General features: G+C 35.1%; 2 protein-coding genes across 2 annotated transcripts in view; one reads left to right on the top strand and one right to left on the bottom strand.

Annotated features, from left to right (window-relative positions):
• The window catches only part of LOC122262849 (ubiquitin-conjugating enzyme E2 W), a gene marked incomplete in the record, with an annotated part of 166,856 nt that extends 165,608 nt beyond the window's left edge, over positions 1-1,248 (bottom strand). The window contains 1 exon segment of the mRNA XM_086542814.1: positions 1,110-1,248. Within this exon segment, the coding sequence (XP_086398940.1) occupies positions 1,110-1,127 (18 nt within the window).
• A 489-nt stretch (positions 1,249-1,737) lies between these two features.
• Positions 1,738-13,426, top strand: Coq6 (ubiquinone biosynthesis protein COQ6, mitochondrial). The gene is made up of 12 exons (XM_086542185.1): positions 1,738-2,008; positions 4,720-4,910; positions 5,483-5,611; positions 5,888-5,992; positions 6,425-6,532; positions 6,897-6,959; positions 7,344-7,526; positions 7,612-7,731; positions 8,500-8,539; positions 10,699-10,812; positions 11,067-11,233; positions 13,276-13,426. Exons 1-12 carry the CDS (start codon positions 1,819-1,821, stop codon positions 13,303-13,305), a joined length of 1,440 nt encoding a protein of 479 aa, XP_086398311.1. The 5' UTR covers positions 1,738-1,818; the 3' UTR covers positions 13,306-13,426.
• The last annotated feature ends 1,090 nt before the right edge of the window (positions 13,427-14,516 follow it).

Raw genomic sequence — 14,516 nt, 5'->3', positions numbered from 1 at the left:
TCCACTTATGGATAACTCATATCTCATATCAATAAGATTCTTGTATAACAAATAATCATAAAACATCTAACATATTATTTTCCCTCTCCTAATTTTCTTGAGAAAGTAACCAGTGCCTTATCACATCTCTAAAAATCATATTCTAATGATTCTCAAATATATCAATTGGTGCCCAAAATCTCTCTTAGGAACATTCATTATGATAACCCTTTCCCTATACATTAAGAAAATCATGAACATTATAGTAATTAAGTCCTAAATACCATTCCACTAATGTGATATTTCCCACAAGTGAACTAAGAAAGGGAATGTGCAGTTCACAGGACTATAGGAGATGAGGTGCAGACATGTACTGTACCAAAGAAAATTATAAAATTGTGAAATCTGCATGTCATTATAAATGTTCTATTACTTCTCGGTAAATGGAAAAAAGAAGTACATCATTCCGTCTCCCACATACGAATGGCAACAGGACAAGAGCTATTTCCGCTGGAAGTTAAATGCTCCATGTTAATGCCACTCAGCTTAGGCTATGGCAACTGTGAGTTACATCCACTGTTTGTTGCAAAGTCATTGACATGAATTTCTAATCAACCCTTATTTTCCTTGCAGTGTTCTAACAAAGGACCAAATGTGAATATGAAACAACACAAACATCAATCATAACCCAGCAAGACTACCAGTATGATATGAGTATTAGATCATGATCAGCATATGGAGTCTTCATAATGCATGTTATTGACAAAAAATAAATCAAATTAAACAAAGTTTTAACTGAAATCTGCATAAAAACGAATTATATCTCATAAAACGTATAAAACACATCCCCTACACGGAAAATAATAGCATACTAGTTCATATCATCCATAAAAGCAAAATAGGCCTATTAACCAAAAATCGTTAACCCAACTCAACACACAACTAACAGAAGAACAAAGCTAAGAAGCAAAACGATCCCGTGAACCGACATTTATGCCTAAAAAAGGGACATCATCTTCAGACTGAGAGACATCGATTAGGTTCTTCAGTCTCAAGATGTCAGTCTGTCTCTCTTTATTATATACCAACAGAAAGGAAGGAAAAACAAGGAGGATACTTCTTCTTTTTACCTCTGCCGTGTTTGTCATTCTAGCCAACAAAAGGGGAAAAAGCAGAATGCGATGAAACGTGAACAGAAATTCGCTCCCGGAATGATTAAATGTAGAAACGAAAACACCAAAAGAAAAATTTCTGCTTCTGTCGTCTGTTTGTTTTGGTTTTATTATGTTGACATCCACAGAAGTCTTTACAGAGGGATTAAGTTATACCCAAATACTTTTTCTAAAAATTGATTATGAGAAAATAATTATATAAAAGGCATAGGAAATGCTGTATAGTATTTTATATTTTGCGATTGTAAAATATATTAGTATTCAAATATAAACACAGTACATACAATCAGTTTATTTGTATTATGAGAATATTGTGTATGGCACTAAGAAGTTAAGTCTAATGATACTTTACGAATATTTTAATCATTGCTGTAAGACATTTCAACATTAAAAGAATCGCAATGTTTACATTGTATATACGTATTATATAATGTCAAATATTTTGGAAGTTATTTGAACTAGATACTACGATTTAACAAAGAATATCAATTTTAAACTAAAATATACTTCAATATTCTTTATAATTTACCTTAAATTAATATAAAACAATATCTGATGAAAAAAATCTTCTCTAAGCGACTCGTATCTACGAAGCGATCACGTAACTTCAGATCTGAGTCCCGGAAAGGTGTCCCCTCATCTAGTAAATAGCATTTCCAGTTTCAGAATGAGACACCTGCTGAGAAAATCGGCGGCTGTGTTTCCAAGACCAAAGTTGCCCTTTATTTCACTTCGTCTGTTGTCGTCATCGTCTGTAAAGCGTCAGGAAACCGAGTCCTTTGCGGCTCCGGACGACCATTACGATGTGGTCGTGTCTGGCGGCGGGATGGTGGGCTTCGCTGCCGCCTGTGTTCTCGGTAAGTGGATGGGTATTATAATTAAATGGACTTTGGCATTATGATAAATTTTGAAAAACGGGATATTTCTTTAGAATACAACCGGTCCACTGATCTACCGTCCGTGGGCTCAGGGCCTGTCGGCATTTGAGAAAAGGGTAATAAACCTTCCTCATGTATATTTTGGAAGACAGTTTTTTTTTAACTCATTGTCTAGCTCTATGACATCAGCGTATACTTGGTGAAGGTTTGCGAGCCTATGCCCCACTATGGAAAGTATGACACTTTTTGGCAACCTCTCGAGTTTGTACCATAAAATAGAAGTGTGAAGTATACAATGTTGCCCTTTTCAACTAATCGAATATCGATAATTTAGGTGCACAATGAACAACTGAAGAAAAGTCTCACATGTGCAGCTACCATACTCTCCACACTAGGTGTATCTGACATGTTGTATTTCATATTGATAAGCCATTCTGCATAGATCACAATAAGTTTCAAGTGGACTTTGATAGAACATAGCCATTTTAAGTACAAGAAAACTTTCTAATACTAAATTTACTAATAAGTTTTCTAAGCATTTACCTCTAAAGACAATGAGTCCAAGGGGCCTAGCCTAAGTTGTTATAGAGAGTTTAAAAATTCAAGTTCAAAACACGATTGTATCCTTTATATGTATTGTACACTTTTTTTTTGTATGACCAACATGTTTATACTAATGATAAATCATTTAATTAGTTAGCAGTTGTATTCACACTAAGTTATTGAACTAATTGGTTTTAGCCCTTCTGAGATGGGCCACATCTTCAGATGTTCAGCCTGGGCTGGGCATCCTAAGAAGTGGCCCATCTATTATTTTCCAGACTTATAGTATGATATATGAGTCTATATATGATATATTAGCAAAGTGATATTAATTTTGGCAATTGGTATGACAGGGCATTATGAATGAAGGAATGAATTGCAAATAATTTCAACAAAAGGAAAAATGCAGTACAAAAATACCTGTGGCTGATTGGTTGAGGAAGACTGTAGTTGTTTTGGTCAAAGTGATTTATCCAAAACTACATTATTTTCAGATTAATGTTCATAATATATAACTTGATTGCATTACACTAAAATAAATTTCAGTTATATATATATATTTTTTGTCTAGTTTCTCAAGCTGCCACTGGGATGATCTTATAGCATACTAATGGTAATCTTTTATAAAATTGTTGAATGACTCAAATATTTTATAAGTTGCCACCATTTTCCCTTTCTCTTTTCTCTGGTTTGCAGAGTTTAGCGCTTTTCAATCAGAGTTCTGGTACTCAACAGCAAAATTCTTGGTATGTTGGTGTGTACAATTTTTAGGCGGAAAATATCACCAGTGTGCAATGCCACACTTTTTATACTGGCTTGATTGGCTGCTAATCTACAGACATTCACTTCATTATGTTCAGGCAAGATAGAGCCCAGGCAAGTCAAAGAAATGGAGACAATAAGAGAACTATTCCAAGTTTCCTACACTTCTGTACCAATCCATAAATATGCATGCCATAAACGTATTATGCTACAGCATAATACAAAAGACCTACCACTGGCAGAAAATAAAGTCAGTGATGTACCTAACAGACTGATAGATTGATGTAGGTGCTAGATATTCAGCTAGTTAACATTAAGTTATAGGTTTGAATTATGGAACAATGTTTGTATTTTTAAAGATGAAACTGTAAGACCTTTCAAAAGGATTTAGTCAAAGTGTTATTGGTATGTACTATTATACCTTATTTACTTTGTTTTCATTTTAGCTGAGCTAGGCAGATATTTATCAGTAATGAAAAAAGAAAAAAATCATGCAGATTGTGCTTTGAAAATAGCTTTGACAGCTAGCTTATACTTTTCAGGGTATTCAATGTAACCAAGTGAAAATTGAATCTAAATTAAAGATTTAACAAATCTGTTTTGATTATAAGTTTGCAAAACTATTTATGAATAGGTTACTTGACATAACTCTTAATGAGCATACCTTAGACAGATGTCAGCCAATCTAGTCATGTACAGCACATTTTTTTGTGGTGGAATCCATCAGTAAACTGTAAGTATGATACCTTGGCAAATTTCCTGTACCATTTTTCATTTATATAGATTGTTGAAGTGAAAATTGTGTTTATAATCTTAATTCATCATATTAAGATTATAGGTAATTCACTAGGATATTAAATATTTTGATGAGCATAGTAGTATTCTCTTCCTAACAATTCATCACTGCACTGCCATTGAGGAATCTTAATCCTTCCACGACAGGCATTTTCGCAGGTCAGAACACTTTCATATTGCATTTCTCCTTTTGTTGAAATTATAGTTTATTTATTCAATCAGTTATGATGACCTGTTATACCATATAATAATTTGAATCACTGGTAATATATCATGTTTAGTCTCATATTTCATCTATAAGTCTAGAAAATAACAGAAAACACACATCTTAAGATGTTCAGTCTAAGCTGAACATCTTGAGATATGGCCCATTTCAAATGGGCCACAAAGGGTGGAGGAAAAGATCTTGTAAAATTATATGTAGCTAATTCATTTGAAAAGGAAAATTTGATAAGAATTTCAAGTTGCCAACTAGTTCATTTGTATTGAAAGATCCACATGTATGGGTGACTATGCTACGACAGATAAGGTAATCTAAAAGTAAGATGGATTATGCCACATAACAAACCCAGACTCTTAATACCCTCCAGGGCGCAGCAAGAGGCTGAGTGACCGTCGCATCCTGCTCTTAGAAGGAGGACCCAAGAAACCCTGGAGCCTTCCAAAAGAGTACACAAACCGTGTGTGCGCGCTCAGTGGCCACACCCAGCGGTTGTTCGAGAAGCACGGAATATGGGAACACATCGTGAGGATGAGAGCACAGCCAGTCAGGAGGATGCAGGTATAGGAGGGAATATAGGAGGTATAGGAGGGAGGAGGGTATAGGCCAAGAATAGAATAATTGAAGGATGACTGTTATGTTGTATTTTGAAATGGGTATTTTTTGTTAAGAATAGATGAATGTGAGATAAATAAGAAGCAATGAAGAATATTTGATAAAAGTTTTTGGTTTTGAAATGTTGCATTTTTCTAGTTTGTAATTACGTTTTTTTACTTCTTTCATTTTATCATTGTATTATATTATATACAGAAGGATATTTCAGCACTTATCTGCAGTAATTTTTCCATCTTTCTCCATCACTGTCGCAAGTCACATAGTATGCAGATCCCTATTCAAATGTTATGAATAGGCAGAAAACTATATACTTCAATTTATTCCTTATTTGATATTTGATTCGTCAAACATTTCTGTAGATAACTAATTCAACCTTTCCCACATAAAGATCCTAGTTCTTCATCCGATGTGTTTTGTTTGCCTTTAGAGAGTATAGGTTATTTTATTTCAGCAGTGTGTCATTCTGTTTTTCTTCTATGTAAATTAGATGAGGATGTTACATTAGCTAATATTTACAGGTGTGGGAGTCCTGTTCTGAGGCCATGATCACATTTGATGAGCAATATCAAGACGACGTCGTAGCTCACATTGTGGAAAATGATGTGATTCTTCAAGCAATTAAAAATCAAATGCCAGACCATGTTGAGGTGGGTTAATGATAGACAGCATTGTAAGGCGAGTCAACTACTTGTCAAATAGTCCTATAGTTGATTTCATAATTTTGAAGTGCAGTTTAAAGTATTGGACACCAAACCTAATGGTTTAACTTGACATTGCAGTATCCCCTCTTAGATTATAAATTGATATGTGAATTATATAGAAATTCTCCTTGTTGATATGTATGTCAATTAAAGAAAATATTTTATTACAGGTGTAATATTTACAGGAAGACACAAGAATTAACCTCACAAAATATCTTGCAGGTCCAGTTTAACAGTAAAGTAGATGGCTATGACCTGCCTCAGGATTCCTCCTCCCGAGTCACAATTTCTCTTGCCAACGGCAAAACGTTATCTACAGATCTCTTGGTAAGTCTCTAAGATGATGAGACTTATTTGCTTATTTCATGACTCTTTATAGAAAAAAGATATGTTTATTAATTTCGTGGCTCCTTTGGAAGTACTTTTACAGTCTTGCAATTCTATAATCTGGTTATGGTTTGTGTTTTCTCGGCTCCAAACAGCCTGCTTATCCAGGCGGATGGTTTTCTTAGAATTCATGTTTTATTGATAGAGACTTTGGTTGATTAAATTATTTAGAAATAATACATTTGTGTCTCAACTGTTATTATACAATGGAAAAAGGTAATAGAGGTACTAAAAGATAATTATTTTATGTACGTCTTTGTAGCAATGGAAATTCTAAATGACCACTTATTTCTAGGAAAATAGATTATTCATGTACATTTAACATTCCTGTTTAATCAAGCACTACCTAACTGACAACATTTTCATCATGAGATTGGTGCAGACGGAGCGAAGTCGCTGGTACGACAGACGATGGGCAGCCAGTATTTGGGCTGGGAATACGACCAGATGGGAATTGTGGCCACACTTCAGTTGTCTGAGGTAATCATGAAGTTCCGTATGGCAGTTCTTACTCCTTTGGACTCTTTTTTTTTTCTAGAATTCTTTCATGACATCCTTTCAATCTCCATTCTAAATTCACAGCTATATGATATATTAGAAGGTTACTGTAGGACTAAGTAGTATTTACTGGATAGGTCACTGATGTTAGGTACAGGAATCCATGCTTTCATACAAGCATGAATATGTATCGTACATTTATACATATATAATTACCAGCATATACCTTAAAAAGCTATATAAACATGCATACATACATGAGCTCTCATAGCAGGTAGTATCATTTTTGAGTATACATTTTATTTTACACCCATATCTAATCTTTGTCTTTATATATACATTTCAGCCCTCGGACAACACTGTAGCATGGCAGAGATTCCTGCCCACTGGGCCCATTGCCTTATTACCAGTGAGTCTTTTATACTGTTGATTTTGTCGTCATTTAACCCTCTCTGGACGGGTGGTACACTACGGTACCGCGCATTCAATGCCCGTTCCCTGGGTGACGTCATACGGCGTCGTTTATTTAACTGATTTAGGCCTATGCGTTCGAGAGCCCCGGTATTGTAACATGCAAGGCTGGAATGCCCCCGTCGTTACTGGGTTAAATGTGATGTTTCTCTAGGATTTTGTTTCATGTCTGTGTCATATTTCATTGTTTTATATTTTGTTTCTTATATCCATTCTTCATTACAATGGGTTAAATGTGATGTTTCTCTAGGATTTTGTTTCATGTCTGTGTTGTATTTCATTGTTTTATATTTTGTTGCTTATATCCATTCTTCATTACAAGCTTACAGATGATCGAAGTTCACTGGTTTGGTCAACAACAAAAGACAATGCCAAGACTTTGCTAGAGCTTCCAGAAGAAGAATTTACAGATGCCCTCAACAGAGCAATAGTAAGTATGGAAGAGCTCTCTTATAAACATACAACAGATATGAGGCTAAAGAAGTTCTTTACATATTATCTGTCATAGAGTCAGTTTAAGTAGCTATGAAATATATGATGCTTTTGCAATAAGGCTAAATTAAAAAAGATAATCCTGTTTTGCCATACAGAAATTATCAGAAATTATAAAGAGAGACAAAAAAAAGAAGACCGATCTTAATGCTGAGGTATTTCAAGAGTGGAGGCCTAATGCCTCAGATATTGTGACCCTGGCGGCAATTTCTGCTACCGTATGATGTGACATCACATTATCTGCTGTTAACGGGTTAATGTTGACTGTGAGTGGAATATGGGTACTTGGCACTGAGAGCCTCTGTATATTCCTGACACCTGATAGCAATCAGTCCAGGTCCAGATATCTTGTTTTTCTGTCATGCTCACTATCTGAGGTCATGTAACAAACTGACCTCATCATCAACCATATGGCATAATGCCAGATAATGCTTGAGTAACTATTTTCCATCTGGACTTTTATGCTCACTGCAAAAACCCTAACCCTAATATTACGAAACCTGTTGGCAAGAAGATAGTTGATTGCTGATCCCACGTCAAAGTAGTCGGCATCAAGGCTTTCAGGTAAAGATTAGTTTTATATTATATGAAATCAGGTTTAGAAAAATATGTGGAATATGAATTCATTTTCTTTTTGTTGCTTCATCAACACTATTTTATGGATCTAACCTCCTCATTGGTATAGCCGTCAATGATAATAGAGTAAGAAAGGTGTTTTGAGATCCCATCTGTTGATGTCTATTTTTCTTTTTTTATATTTACTGATTGTTGAAATATGATCTTATGAATAAGAACTTAATGAATATGAACTATTGTGCAAACACTGAACATTGATAAAACTATGGTGGATAGCATATGCACTGCTTACCTTGCAATGATGCTGTATGTCATGGATACATGCTATGGTGAGGGTGGCTCAGAATGGTAGGTGGTATTTGTTCTTATCTTGACAACAGAGGCTGCTCTATGATCTGTGTGCTACATAGGTGGGAGGCCTTATGGCTCTGACCGTGTTTGACTTTCAAGGTACAGCCTTCCAAATTCGGGCCAAACCTTTCTTATCATGCTTTTGTTGAAAAAATGTGTTGTCTTGTTGTTGTTGTTGTTGTTGGGGTTGTTGTTGTTGTTGCTGTAGGGGTTGCTGTGGTTGTTGTTGTTGTTGTTGTTGGGGTTGTTGTTGTTGTTGCTGTAGGTGTTGCTGTGGTTGTTGTTGTTGTTGTTGTTGTTGTTGTTGTTGTTGTTGTTGTTGTTGTTGTTGTTGTTGTTGTTGTTGTTGTTGTTGTTGTTGTGGTTGTTGTTGTTGTTGTTGTTGTTGTTGTTGTTGTTGTTGTTGTTGTTGTTGTTGTTGTTGTTGTTGTTGTTGTTGTTGTTGTTGTTGTTGTTGTTGTTGTTGTTGTTGTTGTTGTTGTTGTTGTTGTTGTTGTTGTTGTTGTTGTTGTTGTTGTTGTTGTTGTTGTTGTTGTTGTTGTTGTTGTTGTTGTTGTTGTTGTTGTTGTTGTTGTTGTTGTTGTTGTTGTTGTTGTTGTTGTTGTTGTTGTTGTTGTTGTTGTTGTTGTTGTTGTTGTTGTTGTTGTTGTTGTTGTTGTTGTTGTTGTTGTTGTTGTTGTTGTTGTTGTTGTTGTTGTTGTTGTTGTTGTTGTTGTTGTTGTTGTTGTTGTTGTTGTTGTTGTTGTTGTTGTTGTTGTTGTTGTTGTTGTTGTTGTTGTTGTTGTTGTTGTTGTTGTTGTTGTTGTTGTTGTTGTTGTTGTTGTTGTTGTTGTTGTTGTTGTTGTTGTTGTTGTTGTTGTTGTTGTTGTTGTTGTTGTTGTTGTTGTTGTTGTTGTTGTTGTTGTTGTTGTTGTTGTTGTTGTTGTTGTTGTTGTTGTTGTTGTTGTTGTTGTTGTTGTTGTTGTTGTTGTTGTTGTTGTTGTTGTTGTTGTTGTTGTTGTTGTTGTTGTTGTTGTTGTTGTTGTTGTTGTTGTTGTTGTTGTTGTTGTTGTTGTTGTTGTTGTTGTTGTTGTTGTTGTTGTTGTTGTTGTTGTTGTTGTTGTTGTTGTTGTTGTTGTTGTTGTTGTTGTTGTTGTTGTTGTTGTTGTTGTTGTTGTTGTTGTTGTTGTTGTTGTTGTTGTTGTTGTTGTTGTTGTTGTTGTTGTTGTTGTTGTTGTTGTTGTTGTTGTTGTTGTTGTTGTTGTTGTTGTTGTTGTTGTTGTTGTTGTTGTTGTTGTTGTTGTTGTTGTTGTTGTTGTTGTTGTTGTTGTTGTTGTTGTTGTTGTTGTTGTTGTTGTTGTTGTTGTTGTTGTTGTTGTTGTTGTTGTTGTTGTTGTTAGAATACGAAAAAACATACCATTTAAAGACCAGATTATTTTTAGGTACCCATCAGCTCAATACATAGACCAGAAAATATATGTATTTGTATTTGTCCATGTGTGCTTGCATACATTTTGCTGTCCCCCCCTTCAACAAATACATATCACTACCCCATAAATAAACAAAAATAAATAAACTATTCCACCCAAAATTAAAAAACATAAACAAAATCCCATCTACAATTACCAAACCTCCTTCCCTACTACTCCCCCTTTTCCCCCCCCAACACCCAAAACCCTTTCACTCCCAAAATAACACCCCCCCACATACCCCCCCCATTCATCCATTATCTTCCCCAACCAACCTCATCCCACACCCCAACCATGACAATGGAGGCTGTTCTCTGTTCTGCAAACAATATACATATGAAGATTTATTGGCACTTACGGCACTAGTATTCAAGCTACAGCCTTCTTAAGTCAGCCTAAACCTCATTTTTATGCTTTTATGTCCTTCTAATTTTGATTTCACCATGATATTAATACTACCCTAGCAGCTAATGCACTATATTTATGGTTGAATTGTTGCAATTATTTTTTCATTAATCTTATCTTGCTGTGATAGACAGTTTACTTATGTTACTTTTACAGTCTTTAATTAGTTTCCAAATAGAGACTAAATCTTAGAATGAATATTTTGAAGGCTGAAGAATTTAGAATAAAAGCCACATCGTGTTTTAAGTAAACTGAAATTATTAATTTAACTGAGTGATATGTAAGGCTGATTAAGTGAATAATACCAATGATTTTTTATTTTATCACTTCTGTACAGGTAATTGTCTTTGTATTTATTAATTCATACGTTCTTATGTTCATTTGATATTCATGGTTCTTACAGAGATGCAGCACACAGGGTACATCCTTTGGCAGGACAAGGTGTTAATTTGGGCTTTGGAGATGTGACGTCGCTGTCAGAGACTCTAGAGAAAGCCGTCCTTTTGGGAGCTGATATAGGTAAGCAGGAACACGAAATATACGTGTGTATTAGTGGTATTTTTATTCATTAATAGCAGTGTATATGTATTAATTGGAATGCAACCTGCATTTATATACTTGAGTTGGCGCTATACAATTTGTGCTTTCTGGGACTTTGGTTTATTCCAAAGGTAGAGGCTGAAATTCATGTATGTCCAGTCTCATAAACTGAAATACACATTCTATCATATTCTATTGTCAGTGGCAACCATCCCTCTCATTCTTCTTCACAGGAGATGTAAGAGAGCTCCACAAATACGAGAGTGAACGGCAGAAGCACAATGTAGCTACCATGGCGTCTATCGATGGACTGTACCGCTTGTATTCCTGTAATGCCACACCAGTTGTCCTCCTCAGATCGCTTGGCTTGTCAGCCGTTAACGTTCTCTCCCCGCTGAAGGTAAGGTTGAGGAAAAGCAGTTAATTGTCTCCCCTACTCATTGTTGATTGATTATTCATGATTGTTTGTGTCCATGATTATGATTGTTGATTAAAAAACAAATTGGTCAGGCTGGGTTCGCCCTCTTCATTCCCCACAAATCTGTTTAGTTCAAGCACTACATAGTCCATCACAATTGTATAAGAAACATCTGAGCAAGAATTGTTCAAACTTATTTTATTTGGCTATATATCTTCATATATTTCAATATATGGGGGGGAGGGGGTGTAGAGCAGTCATTTATGATAAATGGGTTATGCCTATAGAATAAGTTTTGGGGGTGACATTTCAGATAAAGTTATTACATGCTGTTGGGCCTGTCAGTCTCGAAGGAGAAACTTATAACTTAATACAAATATTTACCTCCCTGACGCGTACTCGATAAAAACAAAACAAACCGCGCCGTAATATCGACAGGGCACGGTTGTACCCGCTTTGACTACAGGTAGGCCAAGCGGGAAAACCGTGCTGACCCCCCGGTCAGGAGGTAAATAGTTTATAGATTAAAATCGTTACTTGGCATTCTACTAATAAAATTCTACCATCTTCTTATAACTAAATGTATGTCTAAATTGGTTAGAACTTGATCCCATCCAATAACAACTTTAAATTTGTTGTTTAGTTATGCCCACAAGTATTTATATTAAGCAATGGAATATGTTAGATTGTGGTGTCCAGCCTAAACAGTTTAAATTACTCAAATACAGAAAAAAATGACAAAATAAAGGTTGTGAGTATGATATATATGATACCTGATTAAAAATAATGCCTTTCAGATGTTTAATAGTTTTACAAATTAGTTTATCAGAGCTGTGACACAGTTAATGTGTATGTTCAATCTAGTCTAAGTATATGTGAGTAGCTAGTAAACAAGTTGAGAATCATGTATTTGAAACACCCTGAAATGGGAGCGTCATTTTTATTTCTGAAGAAGAATATAAATGATAATACAAATAACTAAAATATGTGAAATTTTGATAGAAACAAATATTAGTCTGTGTATATGAAACATATGAAAAAATTATAATGTGCATGTAACCTTTTATAATCTTATACTCATTAAGAAGAAATGAAAGAGTTGAACTCAGCAATATTATTAAGAATGCAAAATTCCAGTAAAAGATCCATTTACCATGGACACTGTGTTAAGCGTACCATTCAAGTAACAAAAAGACTCATCTAAGTACTTCATAAGTATTGTAAAATAAATATCATTCCATTTCCTAAAGAACAGATGAATGGGGTTTCTAAAAATAAATTAGGCCACTCATTATCAACACCAGAGGGAAGAAAAGTAAAACCATGGCTTGAGTCATGTAAAACCGCCAAGTGAATTTTACCCTGAATTTTTAAACACTATTAGTTATATATATATATATATATAAGATATTATTAATATATAATATATATATATATATATAAATATATATATATATATATATATCCATATATATATTTATATATAATATATAATATATCTATATTATATATATATTTTTTTATAAATTATATATAATATATATATATATACTTACATATATATATGTATATATATATATATATAATATATATATATATCTATATATATTATATATATATATATATATAATTATATATAGACCAAATATATATAAGATCTAGACCAATATATATAATTTATTTATATAGATATATATATATTATATATATATATATATATATATACATATATATATTTATTATATATATAATAATATATACATATATATATATATATTAAAAAAAAAAAAATATATATATATAATATATATCTTTTATATCTATCTATCTATCTATCTATCTAACTATCTACTATCTATCTATCTATCTATCTATCTATCTATCTAACTATATATATATATATATATATATATAGATAATATATAATAATATACACATATACATATACATATACATGCAAATACATATTTTGTGTGTGTGTGTGAGACTCTTATGTCATTGACAACTTTTCTTCTTTATTTCAGAGATACATAATGAAGCATGCTGAGAGTTAGTGACCAACAGTAGCAGTTGTAAATTATCATACAATATTTAGACATTTTGTATGGCTAGAGGAGTGTATATAATAATAAATGTCTTTTTCTTCATTATCAATAAAGAATTATCTGCAGAGAATATTTTCTTAACTTATACTGAGTTGTGATATACAGACTTACAATAACTACCCTGCCACTAGTAACTATAAAAAGAATACTTGTTGCTTGTTTGGGTCTTAGGGGTGTGTACCTTTGGTGGCCTAGATGGGGCAATGATCTGGTGGGCGCGTTGGGTTCTTGTGGGGGGGGTCACTGTGGTCTTTTTGGGTGTTGCTGATGTGGGTACTTTTTTAGGGAGTTTTTCGGGGTTTTGTGTGGGATGCTTGTGTTTGGGGGTGGGGGTGGGGAGGGGGGGGTTGGGGGGGGGGGGGGGGGGTGGGGTTGGGGGGGGGGGGTGGGGGGGGGGGGGGGGGGGGGGGGGGGGGGGGCAGGGGGTGGTGTGGGGGGAAGGGGGGGTGGGGGGTGGTTGGTTGGGCCCATGGCTGGTCAGTCTAGGTGGTGGTTCTGGCTGGTCTCGTCTTTTTTTACATGATCGTTTTGTCAGTTATCTTGACATTTTTGATCGCTTGGTAGTGGTGTGGACTCAACTTTACAAAACTTTGTTTCATGGTGACTTTTAGAGCCTTTTTGTTATTTATTTCATTCACCTTGAGTAAAGGGGCCGTTGGGTTTCTTTTTGGTGGTTGAATGGAGAGGGGGATTGTTTGTTTGTGCATTTTGTAGGAGGGGTATGTGTGGTGGGTGGGGCAAGAGTGGGGGGGGTGGGGGGTAATGTATGAGTTAATTAGAGTGCGGGGGGGGTTTGGAAGGGGTAGGTGGATGGATACGAGGGGGTTTAAAAGGTGGTGGTGTGGTACTTTGGTGTTGGGGTCGTGGAGGTATGGTAAGTGTGAAGGCGGGGGTAAATGTGAGGGATGTGTTTAAATGGGGGGTTTTTGGTGGGGGGTGGGGATGGGTTGGGGGGGGAAGCGGGGGGGGGGTTGGTTAGGGTAATCTATTTTTTTCTATTGATTCTAAGTGTGCCGATTTCCGCATATGTTCTGGGTGTGTTCCTCCAATACGGTGTTATCCATGAACTCTAAGGCAGGTATCGAAGGAACGTGTTTATGGACATTCTAGCAATCCTTTGCCATTCCCTGTTCTATACACCAAGCCTATGCACATGGAGT

Source organism: Penaeus japonicus, unplaced genomic scaffold, assembly GCF_977035675.1.
Source record: "Penaeus japonicus unplaced genomic scaffold, GWHDUDI00000001_assembly GWHDUDI00000012, whole genome shotgun sequence".
Taxonomy (NCBI): domain Eukaryota; kingdom Metazoa; phylum Arthropoda; class Malacostraca; order Decapoda; family Penaeidae; genus Penaeus; species Penaeus japonicus.
The sequence above is the reverse complement of the archived record's forward strand: the minus strand, read 5'-3'. Positions and strand labels throughout refer to the sequence as shown.